The sequence below is a fragment of the Coregonus lavaretus genome (genome assembly GCF_964263955.1).
Source record: "Coregonus lavaretus genome assembly, chromosome: 22".
NCBI classification, from domain to species: Eukaryota; Metazoa; Chordata; class Actinopteri; order Salmoniformes; family Salmonidae; genus Coregonus; species Coregonus lavaretus.
Genome location: NC_140009.1, coordinates 10,160,297 through 10,178,597, shown reverse-complemented (window position 1 = coordinate 10,178,597; position 18,301 = coordinate 10,160,297). Strand labels below are relative to the sequence as shown.

The following is an 18,301-nucleotide window of genomic DNA, read 5'->3' as shown; positions in this document are numbered from 1 at the left end:
AAGTTAGCTAGGGGAAACTGTCTGTCTCCAGGGTTGTGACTGGCTGCTTAAACCCATTACTGCTCAGTTAGCTAGGGGAAACTGTCTCTAGGGTTGTGACTGCTAGCCTAGGACCCAGTTTGACTCTTACAGTACTGTCCTATAATATAACGAGTGGACAAGGTCATCTTCTTGTATCTGTAGCTTGGATCTCTCTCTGGTTATGTCTTCAGCCAACAGTTGTACAGGTATGTGTTTGTATGTGTAACTTCAACTAATACTTGTAGTATAAAAGCATGAATACTTTTATGAGGAATCTGTCGATATGTGTGTTTATGATACAGCAGAGCAGTGACTCCTGACCTCGCTGTGTGTCTAAACTTTAACGATCATCACACTTGGTTAAGAGGCCCACACCTCCACTAACAAGCTGCTCCTTGGCCTGGTGTGAATGAAACCTCTCCACTAACAAGCTGCTCCTTGGCCTGGTGTGAATGAAAACTCTCCTTCACATCTACCATCATAGCAATGACTTTAGAGACAATATTGTCTGAGCTTGAATATGATACACTACATGACCAACAGTATGTGGACATCTCCTCGTCAAACATCTCATTCCAAAATCATGGGCATTAAGATGGAGTTGGTCCCCCCCTTTTGCTGCTATTACAGCCTCCACTCTTCTGGGAAGGCTTTCCGCTAAATGTTGGAACATTGCTGCGGGAACTTGCTTCCATTCAGCCAAGAGCATTAGTGAGGTCGGGCACTGATGTTGGGCGATTAGACCTGGCTCGCAGTCGGCATTCCAAATTATCCCAAAGGTGTTCGATGGGTTTGAGGTCAGGGCTCTGTGCAGGCCAGTCAAGTTCTTCCACACCAATCCAATGGTGGCGAGCTTTACACCATTCCAGCCGACGCTTGGCATTGCACATGGTGATTTTAGGCTTGTGTGCCGCTGTTTGGCCATGGAAACCCATTTCATGAAGCTCCCGACGAACAGTTCTTGTGCTGACGTTGCTTCCAGAGGCAGTTTGGAACTAGGTAGTGAGTGTTGCAACCGAGGACAGACGATTTTTACGCGCTATGCGCTTCCGCACTCAGCGGTCCCGTTCTGTGAGCTTGTGTGGCCTACCACGTCGCGGCTGAGCCGTTGTTGCTCCTAGAAGTTTCCACTTCACAATAACAGCGCTTACAGTTGACCGGGGCAGCTCTAGCAGGGCAGAAACTTTACAAACTGACTTATTGGAAAGGTGGCATCCTATGACGGTGCCACATTGAAAGTCTCTGAGCTCTTCAGTAAGGCCATTCTACTGTCAATGTTTGTCTATGGAGATTGCATGGCAGTGTGCTCGATTTTATACACCTGTCAGCAACGGGTGTTGCTGAAATAGCCAAATCCACTAATTTGAAGGGGTTTCCACATACTTTTGTATATATAATGTATATGAGGTTTGTGCCTTGGTGTATATGAAATAGTGTTGACAGTGGAGGATCCAGAACAGAAGGACTTGAACGTGTTTGTTGTGAATCTCCCACAGGGATAACAATGTGCCATAGGTGTTGATTGACAGCTCCTATGTTATTCTGTCTAGCCCATAGGAATATGCCAGCGGTAGGGGAAACATTTGGAACCTATACTAGGTTAAAGCTGTGTGAAGAATGGGTCACTTTATTTTAAGGGGTCTGTAATAAACCATTTGTAAGGTATTTATAAAGTGTGTGTTCACCATTTATTAATCATTACTCCCACATGTATAAACCATTTACTAATCATCAGTTAAGTCTTTTTGCAGTCCCTAATCTAAAGTGAGCGCTATTTATGCTTTATAAACACTTCATAAATGTTTTGGTGACCAGTGTAATTTCTCACAAAAAGATGGGCATGCCATTGGTAGACATTCCTGCAGTACCTGATGGTCTTTAAGGTCTCAAAATAGCCCAGAACATATCACTGGTAAAACAATAAGCACACAACACAGGATGTTTAAGGAAATATATATACATGTGTGAATAACAAGCTTTACTAACGTTTACAACTGTGGGAGGAACGATTAATAAATGGTTAGCAAACTGTTTGTAAATGCCTTATAAATTGTTTATTACGGATCCTTACCGAATAATTTTCCAAATTGTTCAGGCTGTCAGTCCATTGGTGACAGTGAAGAGATTGGTTTGAATGAATGGAATAAACGGAACACTTTCTTTTCTCAACTGGAATCCAATCATTCAAAAAGTAAATCTGTGAAGCTTTGTGTGGTCCTGCCGCTGTTGAGGAAGGCAGGGGAAATTACTACAGAAGTACTCAACTCTATGGCACTTCCATTAAATTGCTCTCATTTTGTCTTTCAAAGATGTGTGTGTGTTTGTGTGTGTGTGCATGCATGTGTGCATGCGTGCGTGTGTGTTCATGTGTGCCTGTGTGTGTGTGTGTGTTATTACTCGGAGTGGAAAGCCATTAGAGGTAGTTTGAGGAGCAACCTCTCTCCTTACTTATCTCTGATGAATTCAGTGTGTGAGTTCCCTGATGGCTCTAAACAGCACAATGCATCCCATCAGGGAGAGGGAGATGGATGGGTGGGGAGTAGCTCTATAACTGGGTGCCTACTTTGATCTCTCTCTGCCACCATTTTGTCTGTCTAAGGCTCCCCATGCTACAGCACATATCCTATATCTGTACATTATGATCCTATACCCACGAAGAATCCACACAATTTTTTAAAATAATTATTCTCTACTTCTAAAGTAACAACACATTGTGGAATTTGTTTGGCCTTTGGGTGAGTTATGTTTACAGAAGTTAAGCCTTGAAAATGTACATTTTCACATTTGTTGTTGTTGTTGCTGTTGTTGTTTAATCATCTTCGGCTGGATAGTTAGGGAAATTTGGGATTTAGAGTTGAAAGAAGCCGAGTCCTGTCTCTTCTGGCCTTAGGCTGCATGGTGCTGTGAAAACAGAAATAATACGCACTAACAAACAAACCTAAAAAATACGCAGTGTCTCCAAGTGTAGCCATACATAGGATATTTGCTACCGTAACTCCACCCCTTGATAGGACGTAAATTAGCTGTGAGCGGGGTGCATGTCAACGTTTTCCATTCTATCAAGCCTAATTAATGTGATGAATAAATAGGATTAGTTGTGTATCGCTGCTCCTAAGCTGGCTATTTTATGGCCCAGCTTTAGGAGAAAGCAATTATTGTTGCTATGGATTACACGTTTAATACATCTCATTATGCCTCAGATAACATTTCTGTATAGAATGCTGCATTTTGTATAATATTTTAATGTGCAATTATTTCTGTACTGAGACGTCAAATATATGTAAAGCCTGGCACTGCTATATGATGTTTGTGACTCTGAGTCCATTTGTAGTCAAGCCGGGTCTCGGTACCAATACCTCTGGCACCAGAAGCCAATAAGAGCAAATTACCAACACTTTGTACTCAGGAATACCAAATAAGCACATTTAGAAATAAAGTTTAGTTGTTTCTTTTTCCACAGATGGGAGTTTTATCGCTGTCCTTAGTCATTTAAAATTAGTTTTATTATTTTTATTGGTCTTTTTATTCCGACACAGTGGCTTCCTCTGGGGAAGGGACAGATCTATTATGTCTAGCGTAATTGTGTTTGCATTTGAAACACGGCTGAGATTGCTTTTTAACTTCTGAATATTCCAGATTGGATGGGCTAAATTACTTTTTAGAAAATGTCCTGGGCTCCCTTGTCTCCGCTCCTGTATGCTCTCTTCCACTCCTCACTCCTCCGCTCCTCCCCTCTGCTCTCCTCCGCTCTTTTTCCATCCGCTCCCCTCTTCCCCTCCGGTCCGCTCCTCTCCCCTCCACTCCCCTCCCCTCCGCTCCTCTCCATTCCTCTCTCCCCTCCGCTCCCATCTACCCTCTGCTCCCCTGTCCTTTCTGGTCTGTGCTCCCAAAGGTTGATGTTGTCTCCTGTCACCTAATGAAAGCACTCTTAGAGGATCAAATGGAGGCAGACTGACTGAGGAGGTTAAGGTCTCTTCTGAGAGAGCTGTGTGGAAGGGCTGATGTTCCATCTACAGTATCTAGTGCAACTCAGAACACTGTGTGAATGTTCCTTATTGAGAGAAGTGTGAATGAGTTTCGGTCTGTTCTGTGTGAATTAACTCCATCTGAACTAACCTCTTTCTCTCTCTCTCTCTACTTCCTTCTCTCTCTCTTCTCTACTCCCTTCTCTCTCTCTTCTCTACTCCCTTCTCTTTCTCTACTCCCTTCTCCCTCTCTCTACTCCCTTCTCCCTCTCTCTACTCCCTTCTCTCTCTCAATCTCTACTCCCTTCTCTCTCTCTCTCTCTACTCCCTTCTCTCTCTCTCTACTCCCTTCTCTCTCTCTCTCTACTCCCTTCTCTCTCTCTCTCTACTCCCTTCTCTCTCTCTTCTCTACTCCCTTCTCTCTCTCTTCTCTACTCCCTTCTCTCTCTTCTCTACTCCCTTCTCTCTCTTCTCTACTCCCTTCTCTCTCTCTACTCCCTTCTCTCTCTTCTCTACTCCCTTCTCTACTCCCTTCTCTCTCTCTCTACTCCCTTCTCTCTCTCTCTTCTCTACTCCCTTCTCTCTCTCTCTCTACTCCCTTCTCTCGCTTCTCTACTTCCTTCTCTCTACTCCCTTCTCTCTCTCTACTCCCTTCTCTCTCTCTCTACTCCCTTCGCCCTCTCTACTCCCTTCTCTCTCTCTCTCTACTCCCTTCTCTCTCTCTCTACTCCCTTCTCTCTCTCAATCTCTACTCCCTTCTCTCTCTCAATCTCTACTCCCTTCTCTCTCTCTCTACTCACTTCTCTCTACTCCCTTCTCTCACTCTCTACTCCCTTCTCTCTCTTCTCTACTCCCTTCTCTCACTCTCTACTCCCTTCTCTCTCTTCTCTACTCCCTTCTCTCACTCTCTACTCCCTTCTCTCTCTTCTCTACTCCCTTCTCTCTCTTCTCTACTCCCTTCTCTCTCTTCTCTACTTCCTTCTCTCTCTCTTCTCTACTCACTTCTCTCTCTCTTCTCTACTCCCTTCTCTCTCTCTTCTCTACTCCCTTCTCTCTCTTCTCTACTCCCTTCTCTACTCCCTTCTCTCTCTTCTCTACTCCCTTCTCTCTCTTCTCTACTCCCTTCTCTATGCCCTTCTCTCTTCTCTACTCCCTTCTCTCTCTTCTCTACTTCCTTCTCTCTCTCTTCTCTACTCCCTTCTCTCTCTCTTCTCTACTCCCTTCTCTCTCTCTTCTCTACTCCCTTCTCTCTCTTCTCTACTCCCTTCTCTCTCTTCTCTACTCCCTTCTCTACTCCCTTCTCTCTCTCTTCTCTACTCCCTTCTCTCTCTCTTCTCTACTCCCTTCTCTCTTCTCTACTCTCTTCTCTCTCTTCTCTACTCCCTTCTCTCTCTCTACTCCCTTCTCTCTCTTCTCTACTCCCTTCTCTACTTCCTTCTCTCTACTCCCTTCTCTCTCTTCTCTACTTCCTTCTCTCTACTCCCTTCTCTCTCTCTCTCTACTCCCTTCTCTATCTCTCTACTCCCTTCTCTCTCTCTTCTCTACTCCCTTCTCTCTTCTCTACTCTCTTCTCTCTCTTCTCTACTCCCTTCTCTCTACTCCCTTCTCTCTCTTCTCTACTCCCTTCTCCCTTCTCTCTCTCTCTCTACTTCCTTCTCTCTCTTCTCTACTTCCTTCTCTCTACTCCCTTCTCTCTCTCTCTCTCTCTACTCCCTTCTCTCTCTCTCTCTACTCCCTTCTCTCTCTCTCTACTCCCTTCGCCCTCTCTCTACTCCATTCTCTCTCTCTCTACTCCCTTCTCTCTCTCTCTACTCCCTTCTCTCTCTCTACTCCCTTCTCCCTCTCTCTACTCCCTTCTCTCTCACAATCTCTACTCCCTTCTCTCTCTCTCTACTCCCTTCTCTACTCCCTTCTCTCTCTTCTCTACTTCCTTCTCTCTACTCCCTTCTCTCTCTCTACTCCCTTCTCTCTCTCTCTCTACTCCCTTCTCTACTTCCTTCTCTGTCTCTTTACTCTTTCTCCTTGCAGATATGGAGACATGGTTCCTAAGACGATTGCGGGGAAGATCTTTGGTTCTATCTGTTCTCTGAGCGGGGTGTTGGTCATTGCCCTGCCTGTCCCAGTCATCGTGTCCAACTTCAGCCGCATCTACCACCAGAACCAGAGAGCTGACAAGCGACGGGCGCAGAAGATGCAGGTAAACACAGTTTGTTACTACCTCAGAGGGTTGGACTGGAGGGAAACCTCCTGTCCAGGGGGCCATCCCAGCCCACTCTCCCCCAGAGGAGAGCAGATAAATGGGGAAGGCGCAGGGCTCAGGTCCCCATGGAAAGGCATTCTCTAGATAACGTATGAATATCACACACACACACACACACAAGCACAGTTATTCACATGATATAAACAGTAATCAAGTGACACATCCACTACTTGTTGCTCACTGAATGCGACCCTGGTGTCGTTTCCCCAGGAGAGCAATAACCCTGTGTAAAAGCGCATTCAGAGGGAAGAGCCGTTGGTTATGTCATGAAACAGTGTCATTCTCCATTAACCCAGACATTTTAATGCCTTTTGCCATAGTGTATGAGCCATCCAATCCAGGCGCAGCAGAGTGGAGATAAACTGAGGAGTCACAGCCTGTCAGTGTACTAATGACACTCGCCTATCACTGTCATCTCACAGCGCACTGTGTGTGTGTGTGTGTGTGTGCATGCGGGCGTGTGTGTGTGTGTGTGTGTGTGTGTGTGTGTGTGTGTGTGTGTGTGTGTGTGTGTGAGAGAGAGAGTGAGAGATCGGAAGAGAGAGTGAAAGAGCGGAAGAGAGAGAGAGAGAGAGGAGGGTTATCCCTCACACCAGGCCCTGTCTCAAGTCTCTCCAGTGTTTGTTATTACTTCATTAACTTTAAACTAATTGTCTGAAAATCAACAGGGGCCTGTTTCCTTGTGTGTGGGGACCAGACAGTCAAACAGGCTGATGATGAGTCAATCTGACCATATAGGCTCATCATACAACATTCCTATTACTGTTAAATACAGTACAGCCAGTCTAGTACCCTATCCCAAACCCACCCCTAATCAATGAATGCTGATTGGCTGGAGTACAGCCAGTCTACTACCCTATCCCAAACCCACCCCTAATCAATGAATGCTGATTGGCTGGAGTACAGCCAGTCTAGTACCCTATCCCAAACCCACCCCTAATCAATGAATGCTGATTGGCTGGAGTACAGCCAGTCTAGTACCCTATCCCAAACCCACCCCTAATCAATGAATGCTGATTGGCTGGAGTACAGCCAGTCTAGTACCCTATCCCAAACCCACCCCTAATCAATGAATGCTGATTGGCTGGAGTACAGCCAGTCTACTACCCTATCCCAAACCCACACCTAATCAATGAATGCTGATTGTTTTTTTTGTTTTGTTTTTTTTCCACCTTTATTTAACCAGGTAAGCCAGTTGAGAACAAGTTCTCATTTACAACTGCGACCGATAGTTACCGGAGTGTAACTCCAGTTCTATGAGTGGAGTGGAGCCCCATAGGGGAGCTCTGCTCCTATTGGTTTAAGGCGGAGCGCAACGCTCCAAAATGTACTCTCTGCCGAGCCCAACACTTCCCATCGAAATGAAAAGGTTGGGCCTAGCAATGGCTGCGACCAAGTCCCGCAGTACTGTAACACACAGTGTCACAATATACTGCGTCATCGGTCCAAATCCGCCCCACCTAGTCCAATGGCATCACCAATGTCTAGTGGGCAGATCACCAGAATACGGGCCATACTAATCTGTACTAGCAGATAGATGGTACCTCAATATCCTGTTACAACAATACCGACCACTAATGGAATGACACAAATTGTCACTCTACATTGTGTACACGGTAGCCCGCCCCACTCAATCAATGGAATCCCAGAGATTAGTGTGCAGATCCCAGAACATGATTCATACTAATCTGAACAAGCAGATAGATGACGTCACATTCCGTCAAAATTGTCATGACCGGTCTAATAGTACCGTAACCAAAGTTACCACTATTATGCCTCATCATTCCGCCTCAACCCAGTTATTCACTGGTGGGCAGATCAATACATGCCTTCTACTGTACTGAACATGTCAGTCAGGAGTCATGCTAGAATATGTCCTTCTATCAGAAGCGGGCCTGAAAGAGACCTGTCTCTTCGGTCCTGCATTCCTCTGTCTTAGCTCAAGTCCTCCCCTCAGCCACGCTGAGTACAGACTGAGCCAAAGAGTTAGAAGACATATCCAAGAGATAGAAACGGATAAATGGAGACGGTGACGACCACAATGCCGCTGCACAGATATCCTCTACCCCTGTTCCTCTGAAAAGGGCAGTAGAAGCCGCTACTCCACGAGTGGAGTGGGCTCTTATGCCCTGAGGCAATTGTCGCCCTGCTGCCTCATAAGCTGTCTCAATGCCTTCGCAAAGCCAATGAGACAGACGCTGTTTCGAAAGTGGTCTACCTAGTGCAGCCGCACCGTGACACACAAACAGCTGAGGCGATGACCTAGCTGCTGTGCGCTCAACGTAACACGCCAAAGCGCGCACTGGGCACAGGCGATGGAGCCTTTCCTCTCTCCTCTCCCCATGGGGAGGGGGAGAAAAAACCCACAGTTCCACTGTCTGTGATCTATATGAGCTCTTAATAACCTTCGGCATAAATGTGGGGTTGGGACGTAACACCGCTCTGCTCAAATCACCATTAATGGCAAGGCAGTCGGGTCTCGTCGAAAGAGCACACAAATCACTGACACGCTTAGCAGTAGTCAAAGCGAGCAACAGTGCCGTCTTCATAGACAGCATCTTGAGGGGTATTTGATTCAATGGCTCGAACGGCGACTCACATAGCGCTTCGAGTACCAAAGCCAAATCCCACTGAGGAAGCGTGGCTCTAGGCATTGGCCTAAGCCGCCGCGTTCCTAATAAGAAACGTTTCACTAGAGGGTGGCTGAAGACAGTGTCTCTGCAAAACCCATCGTGACAAGCTGAAATCGCCACTGCAAACACCTTAATGGTGGCGGGCAATCGCTGCTTATCAAACATAAACTGCAGGAAGGAGAGTACACTCTCAACCCGACAGTTCATGGGGTCTACATTCTCTGTGACACACCATTGTGAAAAATGTTTCCATTTACTGGCATACACCCTGGAAGTGGAACCGGCACGTGAACCCTGTATGGTCCTGATTACTGAATCAGATAACCCACGGTGCTCTAGCCTGTCCCTCTCAGGAGCCAAGCCTTCAGTGGTTGGCCAATTATGGGCAATCGCCCTATCGAGCCTCCCGCCTGAGACAACGTGTCCCATCGATGTGGAATTGGCAAAGGTGGCGCAATCAACATCTGACTCATCTCCGCGAACCATGGAGCCCCTGGGCGATCGGGGGCCACCAAAATTATTGACAGCCTGCCTGATCTCACCCTGGCTAACAGTGGGAGAATGCAGGACAGCGGTGGGAATGCATACAGGAGAACTCTCGGCCACGGTTGGTCGCAAACGCGTCCCTTCCCGGTGGCGGTTCGTCCTGTACCCTCAGAGAGAACCATAGAGGACACTGCGCTTTCACGCGTGACGCGAATAAGTCCGCCTCGGCTCTCCCAAACTGTTCCCAAATTTGGAGAACAATATCCAGGTGCAGACGCCACTCGTCGTCTCGAGGACCCCCTCGAGACATGAGTCTGCACCCACGTTCAAGTAGCCCGGAATGTGTGCTGCTCTCAACGAGCAACGGTGCTCGTGAGCCCACAGCCACAATTCCTCCGCCGACCGATGGAGTGCAGGAGACCTGACTCCTCCCTGGCGATTTATGTAGGCTACTGTGGTCCGGTTGTCTGACCAGACCAACACATCGCGACCCCGAAGGGTAGACGCGAAGTGGGTCAGAACCAGTCGAACCGTTTCCAACTCCAAGAGGTTGATGTGGCGACTCGAAAGAGGCCCCTCCTATCGCTTGGGTCTGACATGTCCCTCCCCATCCCGTCAGAGAGGCATCTGTAAACACAGGAATGTAGGAAGACACTTTGCCTATCGGGACTCTGTGCGTGAGAACGTGCGGGTCTCTCCAATAGTTCAGATCTGTACTGAGCGAGAGAGGAACCACCACCAACCGACGACGTTGACGCACTGGGTCTAGTCTTAGTTGGGCGAACCATCGCTGCATCCTGCGCATGCGCAGGAGTCCCAGCGGGACCACAAAATGGGCTGACGACATGAGACCCAAGAGTGACATGACTGACAGCGTCGTTACCATGTGATTCGGACGAAACCTTCTCAGGGCTAGCAACAGGGCTACCCTTCGAGGATCCGAAATTCGAGCCCTCATCATTACAGTGTCTAGCTATATCCCCAGGTAGACAATCTGATGATTGGGCCAGGGCGTGCTCTTTTTCCAATTCACAGCGAACCCCACAGAGACTGTCTGTGTCGTGTGAGTGAACGCCAGCTCTGCTGACGGGGCGAGAACCAGTAGGTCGTCTAGATAGGCAAGTAGCCTTATTCCCTGACGACGCAACGGTTCCAATGCCACCTCCACACACTTGGAAAACATGCGAGGTGCCAGGGCGTACCCGAATGCCATCCTCGTGAACTCGTACGCCACCCCTTGAAAGGCGAATCGCAGAAACTTTCTGTGAGACACTCACTACAGCACTCCTAGGAGCCTTGATACCTTTTTAACACTCGCCTCATGTGTGTGCTCAGCTACGCACCCCTGGTGGGCTGAGCTACACTCAGAGTGGTGAACATCAGCGCGTTCTGAGAGAAACGGGGGCGCCAATACGTTGGTTAAACTCGTAACCGTAGTATTCCGGTCTGAACTGCACTGACTGAGGCGTTAGCCTGAGACAGAGCGCCATCCCCGAATAGCGGTCGCATCATCATGCCAAGATCTGGCTGAGACTGCAGCCTGCTATGTGAGACACTCACTACAGCACTCCTAGGAGTCTGTAATGTGAGGCCTTTATGAGGTAAACTAAGGCGGCGCCTTGCTACCTTTATCACACTCGCCTCTTGTGTGTGCGCTCAGCTACACACCCTTGGTGGGCTGAGCTACACTCAGAGTGGTGGGGGAGAGACATAGGGCGTGAAGTGTTCTGAACGTTCTCAGACGTGTTATGGAAAAGAGGCTCTCTTGTGACAACGTCAATAGGAGCCAACTCTTTATTGCACACATCAAAACATACAGTCTCCTCCATACCCTCAACAGAAGGGTGGGGGGGAATAGTGGGCTCAGTCGTATCCCGCGCCGAGCCAGCTCCCATTCTCTCCCCCTTGTCCCGTCATTGGCGCCGTCTCTTGTGACTACCCTTAGGGTGCTGCTGGGGGGGCGGGGCCCACTCGCCTGCTGCTCGCGGCTGACATCTGACGCCTGGCGCGCTGCCTCGCTGTAGATCCTGATCTACTGGGGGCGTTGGAGGTAGACGGCTTCTGTGGTGCGTGGCTAGACTTCCCTGTCAGTGGCAGGTGTCTTGCCAGCTGCTTCTTCTCCTCGTCCATCTTGGCAAAACGCTCCGTCGCCTCTTTGACGGCAACTCCAAAGAGACCGTTGCCAGAGAGAGGGGCGTTGAGCAGTGACGCTCTGTCGGCCTCTTTCATGGCCGTTAGAGACAGCCAGAGGTGTCGCTCCGTGACCACCGAAGTGGCCATGGACCTCCCCGCACAGACAGCCGACGCCTGGGTTAGGTGAAGAATAGCGCCAGAAATTCTGGACGCCTCTTCCACCTCCTCTCTCGTGAGCTCAGTCCTACCTGTTGTTAGACGGGACAGAGAGGCCACGAGGAGGGCAATATTGTTTGCTACTGCTACAGCCTGGGCTCCCAACGTGAAGGACTTCTCTGCCAGCTGCGCTGTGAGTCTGTCCTTTTGCGTCGGCAAAGTGGCCTTTTTGGAGGAGGGCCAGGGACTCGAACCCGGCACTAGATACGCCGCCATGGCACTCTCGAGCCTGGGGATTCCCTTGGCAACCATCTCTCTTCCTTCCACTCTAGTGAATGGGAGGTACGTTTTAGCCGGCGAACGCGCCGCTAAAGGTGCCTCCCATGAGCCCTCGACGTACTTACTGAGAGAGGGCATGGCTGGAGCCAATGGCTCTGCCGCCCTTCACGGCCGAGAATAGGGTCCGCCCTCCATCATATCCACCTCCGCAGCGGGGGGAATGAGGGGCAGCGCTATCTCCAGTCGTCTGGCAGCCCTCTCAATGAGCCCAGGAAAGTCTGAGCGCAGAGAGGCCGCTGCGAAGGACAGGGCTACTGATCTCTCAGAGCCCGTGTCGTCATCGCCCAGGGAGTTACAAGACCTCTCACTCTCCACTGGAAAGGGGATCTTGAAGGTCTGGGTCAGAGGGACGGATTGTTCCATCGGAATATCCAACTCTTCCCCATCATCCCTGTCATCCTCAGAGTTGGCGCCCTCAGATGATGACTCAGAGGCTGAGGCTAACACTGACAGCACGTCCTCTAAGGGGATATCCTCCCTGAAAAACGCCCAACGCTGCTTCCTCTCATTCAAAGGAAGGAGGGCGCAGCTGGCGCAAATAGGGGGATCGCTGATTCCGTCCTTGGCGTGCTGCGCACCCAAACACACGAAACAAAGGTTGTGGGATTCCGCAACCGCCATTGAGGAATAGCGGCATTGAGCTCTGAAAATAGCTTTTGGGGGTGGAACATTTCCTGGTGTGCTCATTAGGACGACGTCTTCTCTTCGTCTCTTCTTGGCTTCTTCAGTCTTGTCCAGTCGCTGAAGATAAAGGGAGGCTGATTGAGGGGAAGCGTCCCCTTAAATAGGGACACCTGTACTCCTATTGGCTGCAGGTGTGTGCATAATTTTGTCTCAGGCTATTCGCTGCCTAGGCAACGGGGTAAACCAATAGGAGCAGAGCTCCCCTATGGGGCGGAGCTCCACGATATAGAACTGGCCAAGATAAAGCAAAGCAGTGCGATAAAAACAACAACAACACAGAGTTACATATGGAATAAACAAAACATTCAGTCCATAACACAATAGAAAATCTATATACAGTGTGTGCAAATGTAGTAAGTTATGGAGGTAAGGCAATAAATAGGCCATAGTGCAAAATAATTACAATTTAGTACTAACACTGGAGTGATAGATGTGCAGAAGATGATGTGCAAATAGAGATACTGGGGTGCAAATGAGCAAAATAAATAACAATGTAAATAACAATATGGGGATGAGGTAGTTGGGTGGGCTAATTACAGATGGGCTGTGTACAGGTGCAGTGATCGGTAAGCTGCTCTGACAACAGATGCTTAAAGTTAGAGGGGGATAAGTGTCTCCAGCTTCAGAGATTTTTGCAGTTCGTTCCAGTCATTTGCAGCAGAGAACTGGAAGGAATGGCGGCCACAGGAGGTGTTGGCTTTGGGGAGGTCCAGTGAGATATACCTGCTGGAACGCATACTACGGGTGGGTGTTGCTATGGTGACCAATTATCTAAGATAAGGCGGGGATTTGCCTAGAAGTGATTTATAGATGACCTGGAGCCAGTGGGTTTGGCGACGAATATGTAGTGAGGGCCAGCCACAATGGTACAGGTCACAATGGTGGGTAGTATATGGGGCTTTGGTGACAAAACGGTTGGCACTGTGATAGACTACATCCAATTTGCTGAGTAGAGTGTTGGAAGCTATTTTGTAAATGACATCGCCGAAGTCAAGGATCGGTAGGATAGTCAGTTTTACGAGGGCATCTTTAGCAGCATGAGAGAAGGAGGCTTTGTTGCGAAATAGGAAGCCGATTCTAGATTTAACTTTGGATTGGAAATGCTTAATGTGAGTCTGGAAGGAGAGTTTACGGTCTAACCAGACACCTATGTATTTGTAGTTGTCCACATATTCTAAGTCAGACCCGCCGAGAGTAGTGATTCTAGTCGGGCGGGCGTGTGCAATTAGCATTCGATTGAAGAGCATGCATTTAGTTTTACTAGCGTTTAAGAGCAGTTGGAGTCCACGGAAGGAGTGTTGTATGACATTGAAGCTCGTTTGGAGGTTTGTTAACACAGTGTCCAATGAAGGGCCAGATGTATACAAAATGGTGTTGTCTGCGTAGAGGTGGATCTGAGAGTCACCAGCAGTAAGAGCGACATCGTTGATATACACAGAGAATAGAGTCGGCCCGAGAATTGAACCCTGTGGCACCCCCATAGAGACTGCCAGAGGTCCAGACAACAGGCCCTCCGATTTGACACATTGAACTCTATCTGAGAAGTAGTTGGTGAACCAGGCGAGGCAGTCATTTGAGAAACCAAGGCTATTTAGTCTGCCAATAAGAATGCAGTGATTGACAGAGTCAAAAGCCTTGGCCAGGTCGATGAAGACGGCTGCACAGTACTTATCGATCGTGGTTATTATAACGTTTAGGACCTTGACCGTGGCTGAGGTGCACCCTTGACCAGCTCGGAAACCAGATTGCATAGCGGAGAAGGTACTGTGGGATTCGAAATGGTCGGTGATCTGTTTGTTAACTTGGCTTTCAAATACTTTCGAAAGGCAGGGCAGGATGGATATAGGTCTGTAACAGTTTGGATCTAGAGTGTCACCCCCTTTGAAGAGGGGGATGACCGCGGCAGCTTTCCAATCTCTGGAGATCTCAGACGATACGAAAGAGAGGTTGAACAGACTAGTAATAGGGGTTGCGACAATTTCGGCGGCTAATTTTGAAAGAAAGGGTCCAGATTGTCTAGCCCAGCTGATTTGTAGGGGTCCAGATTTAGCAGCTCTTTCAGGACATCAGCTGTCTGAATTTGGGTGAAGGAGAAGCGGGGGGGCATGGGCAAGTTGCAGCGGAGGGTGCAAAGCTAGTGGCCCGGGGTAGGGGTAGCCGGTGGAAAGCATGGCCAGCCGTAGCGAAATGCTTATTGAAATTCTCGATTATCGTAGATTTATCGGTGGTGACAGTGTTTCCTAGCCTCAGTGCAGTGGGTAGCTGGGAGGAGGTGCTCTTATTCTCCATGGACTTTACAGTGTCCCAAAACTTTTTGGAGTTAGTGCTACAGGATGCACATTTCTGTTTGAAAAAGCTAGCCTTTGCTTTCCTAACTGATTGTGTATATTGGTTCCTGACTTCCCTGAACCGTTGCATATCGCGGGGGCTGTTCGATGCTAATGCAGTATGCCACAGGATGTTTTTGTGCTGGTCAAGGGCAGTCAAGTCTGGGGTGAACCAGGGGCTATATCTGTTCTTAGTTCTGAATTTTTTTAATGGGGCATGCTTATTTAAGATGGAGAGGAAAGCACTTTTGAAGAACATCCAGTCATCCTCTACTGATGGAATGAGGTCAATATCCATCCAGGATACCTGGGCCAGGTCAATTAGAAAGGCCTGCTCACTGAAGTGTTTTTGGAAGCGTTTGACAGTGATGAGGGGTGGTCGTTTGACCGCGGACCCATTTCTGGCTCAGGCAATGAGGCTGTGATCAGTGAGATCCTGGTTGAAGACAGCGGAAGTGTATTTAGATTGTAAATTAGTCAGGATGATATCTATGAGGGTGCCCATATTTACGGTTGTACCTGGTAGGTTCCTTGATAATTTGTGTGAGATTGAGGGCATCTAGTTTTGATTGTAGGACGGCCGGGGTATTAAGCATATCCCAGTTTGTGGTGTCCAGGGCACAACTGGGGTCTGTAGCAAGCGGCAACAGTGAGGGACTTATTTCTGGAAAGGTGGATTTTTAGAAGTAGAAGCTCAAACTGTTTGGGCACAGACCTGGATAGTATGATAGAGCTCTGCAGGCTATCTCTACAGTAGATTGCAACTCCGCCCCCTTTGGCAGTTCTATCTAGACAGAAAATGTTGTAGTTCGGGATGGACATTTCTGAATTTCTGGTGGCCTTCCTAAGCCAAGATTCAGACACTGCTAGAATATCAGGGTTGGCAGAGTGTGCTAACGCAGTGAATAACTCAGACTTGGGGAGGAGGCTTCTGATGTTAACATGCAAGAAACCAAGGCTTTTACGGTTACAGAAGTCAACAAATGATAGCGCCTGGGGGGTAGGAGTGATACTGGGGGCTACAGGGCCTGGGTTAACCTCTACATCACCAGAGGAACAGAGGAGGAAGAGAATAAGGATACGGCTAAAGCCTTTAAGAACTGGTCTTCTAGTGCGTTGGGTACAGAGAATAAAAGGGGCAGATTTCCGGGCGTTGTAGAATAGATTCAGGGCATTATGTACAGACAAGGATATGGAAGGATATGAGTACAGTGGAGGTACACCTAAGCATTGTGTAACTATGAAAGAGATAGCATCACTGGAGGTTCCGATTGAGCCGGTCTCCGCGTGTATGGGGGGTGGGACAAAGGAGCTATCTAAGGCAGGTTTAGCTGGGCTGGGGGATCTACAGTGAAATTGTATAATAAGAACTAACCCAAACAGCAATAGGCTAGGCATATTGACATGGGAGAGAGGCATAACGCAATCAAAGGTGTTACTCGAGAGGGCTAAGACAACAACTGGTAATGGCAACGAAAGTTTGGGCTGAGGCTAAACAGATAAACAGGATGGGGTACCGTGTAAAGGAACAATCCAGCAGGCATTAGCTGTGTAGCTGAGTGATCATAAGGTCCAGTGAACAGCACTAAGTAAGTCCTGGAGCAGATTGTAGGCTGCTAAAGCACAGGCGAGCAGGAGGCACGGCTGTTGATTGCGCGTGCTAGCGGGCCTGGGCTAGCAGATGGATCTTCGTGGTCGTTGCAACGAGAAGCCTGTTGAAACCACATCAGACGATTACGTCGGCAGACCAGTCGTGATGGATCGGCGGGGCTCCGTGTTGACACTAGGAGGTCCCATCCGGTTGACAGAGGTAGATAGCCGGGAGATGGGCCTTGCTCGAGGCTAGCTCAAGGCTAACTGGTACGTCGGGAAGTGGTGATTAGCCTACAACAGCCATTCGGTTGCAGCTAGCTAGTTGCGATGGTCCGGTGTTAAGGTCCAGAGATTCAGTGATTCCGGCAGAAAATCCGATATGCTCTGGGTCTATAGCACGCTGTGCAGACTGGCCGATAATTGTCCAGGCTAGAGCTGGCTGGTAGGTAGTGCAGGCCACGGACAGTGGTGAAGACCGCTAACGGTGGCTAATAGCAAGTAGCTAGTTATCTGGCTAGCTGGCTAGTTTCAGCCAGAGGTTCTTGATAAAAATTAAGAAAAAATTGAATCCATTCCACATTGGGTGAGGCGGGTTGCAGGAAAGTATATTTAGTTAAAGGATGGAAAGTGAGATAGAGAAATATATACGAATAAAAAAGACAAAAAACAAAAGAACTGGCTATTTACACGAGGACACAACAGAATACACGACCGCACTAATACGCCATCTTGGATCAAGACTGGCTAGAGTACAGCCAGTCTAGTAGCCTATCCCAAACCCACCCCTAATCAATGAATGCTGATTGGCTAGAGTACAGCCAGTAAAGTACCCTATCCCAAACCCACCCCTAATCAATTAATGCTGATTGGTTGGAAGGCCTGTTTCAAAGGTAGACACCAGTCTCTGGTTAAAAGACTAGCGGCTCTATTCAATCAGATCTGCTTTAACCGACATCTGCATAGCAGTTGTTTTGGCAGTGTCGGAGGTGGAACTGCTTTTTTACAAGCATTTCTCTACACCCGCAATAACATCTGCTAAATATGTGTATGTGACCAATAAAATTTGATTTGATTAGCGCAGTCAAATCCACAAGCGACTCCTGGCATTATACCTAAAGCGGACATTGCCACTGGCTGCATGGAGTCGCATTAAAATAAATCCCATGCAGCCTTGTTGACAAGTTGAAACACTGGAATGTCAGATGTGATCTACACCTTGATTCGGTGATGGAAATCCTCATTAATGTCTTTCAATTTGAAAGTCATTATTTCTATATAACCTACACTTTCTTGTTCTGAACTTCTAACGTGAGTGGTACTGGTGTGGCTTCGTGACAATGATCAAGAGCAGCTGTTTACCGATTTGACAGCTCCAACGCAGTTACACCTCCGACACCACCAAAACATTAGCTATGCGGGTGTCGGCTATCGCCGGTTAAAGCTCGATCTGATTGAATCTAGGCCTAGGATGACAACTGGAATATATTGTGTGTGCATGTGCACGTGTGTGTATGGGATGTTCTGCGTGTGTGTGTATGGGATGCCAGAGGGTGTTCATGCCCTCTGACTGTTAGCTGGTCCAGTTCTCCACTCAGTGGTGCGAGATAATGTATGCTAATGAGTTCCTGTAAAACGATGATGTGATTGGTCGCTGCGTGTCCTGGGGCCAAATTGGGCAACTGCATCAGCTAGCATGTATAAAGA

General features: G+C 48.2%; 1 protein-coding gene across 1 annotated transcript in view; it reads left to right on the top strand.

Annotated features, from left to right (window-relative positions):
• The window catches only part of LOC311149498 (A-type voltage-gated potassium channel KCND3-like), a gene marked incomplete at both ends in the record, with an annotated part of 66,323 nt that overhangs the window by 11,294 nt on the left and 36,728 nt on the right, over positions 1-18,301 (top strand). Inside the window, one exon of the mRNA XM_084186686.1 lies at positions 6,015-6,183. Within this exon, the coding sequence (XP_084042812.1) occupies positions 6,015-6,183 (169 nt within the window). The remainder of the gene's footprint in view (positions 1-6,014; positions 6,184-18,301) is intronic.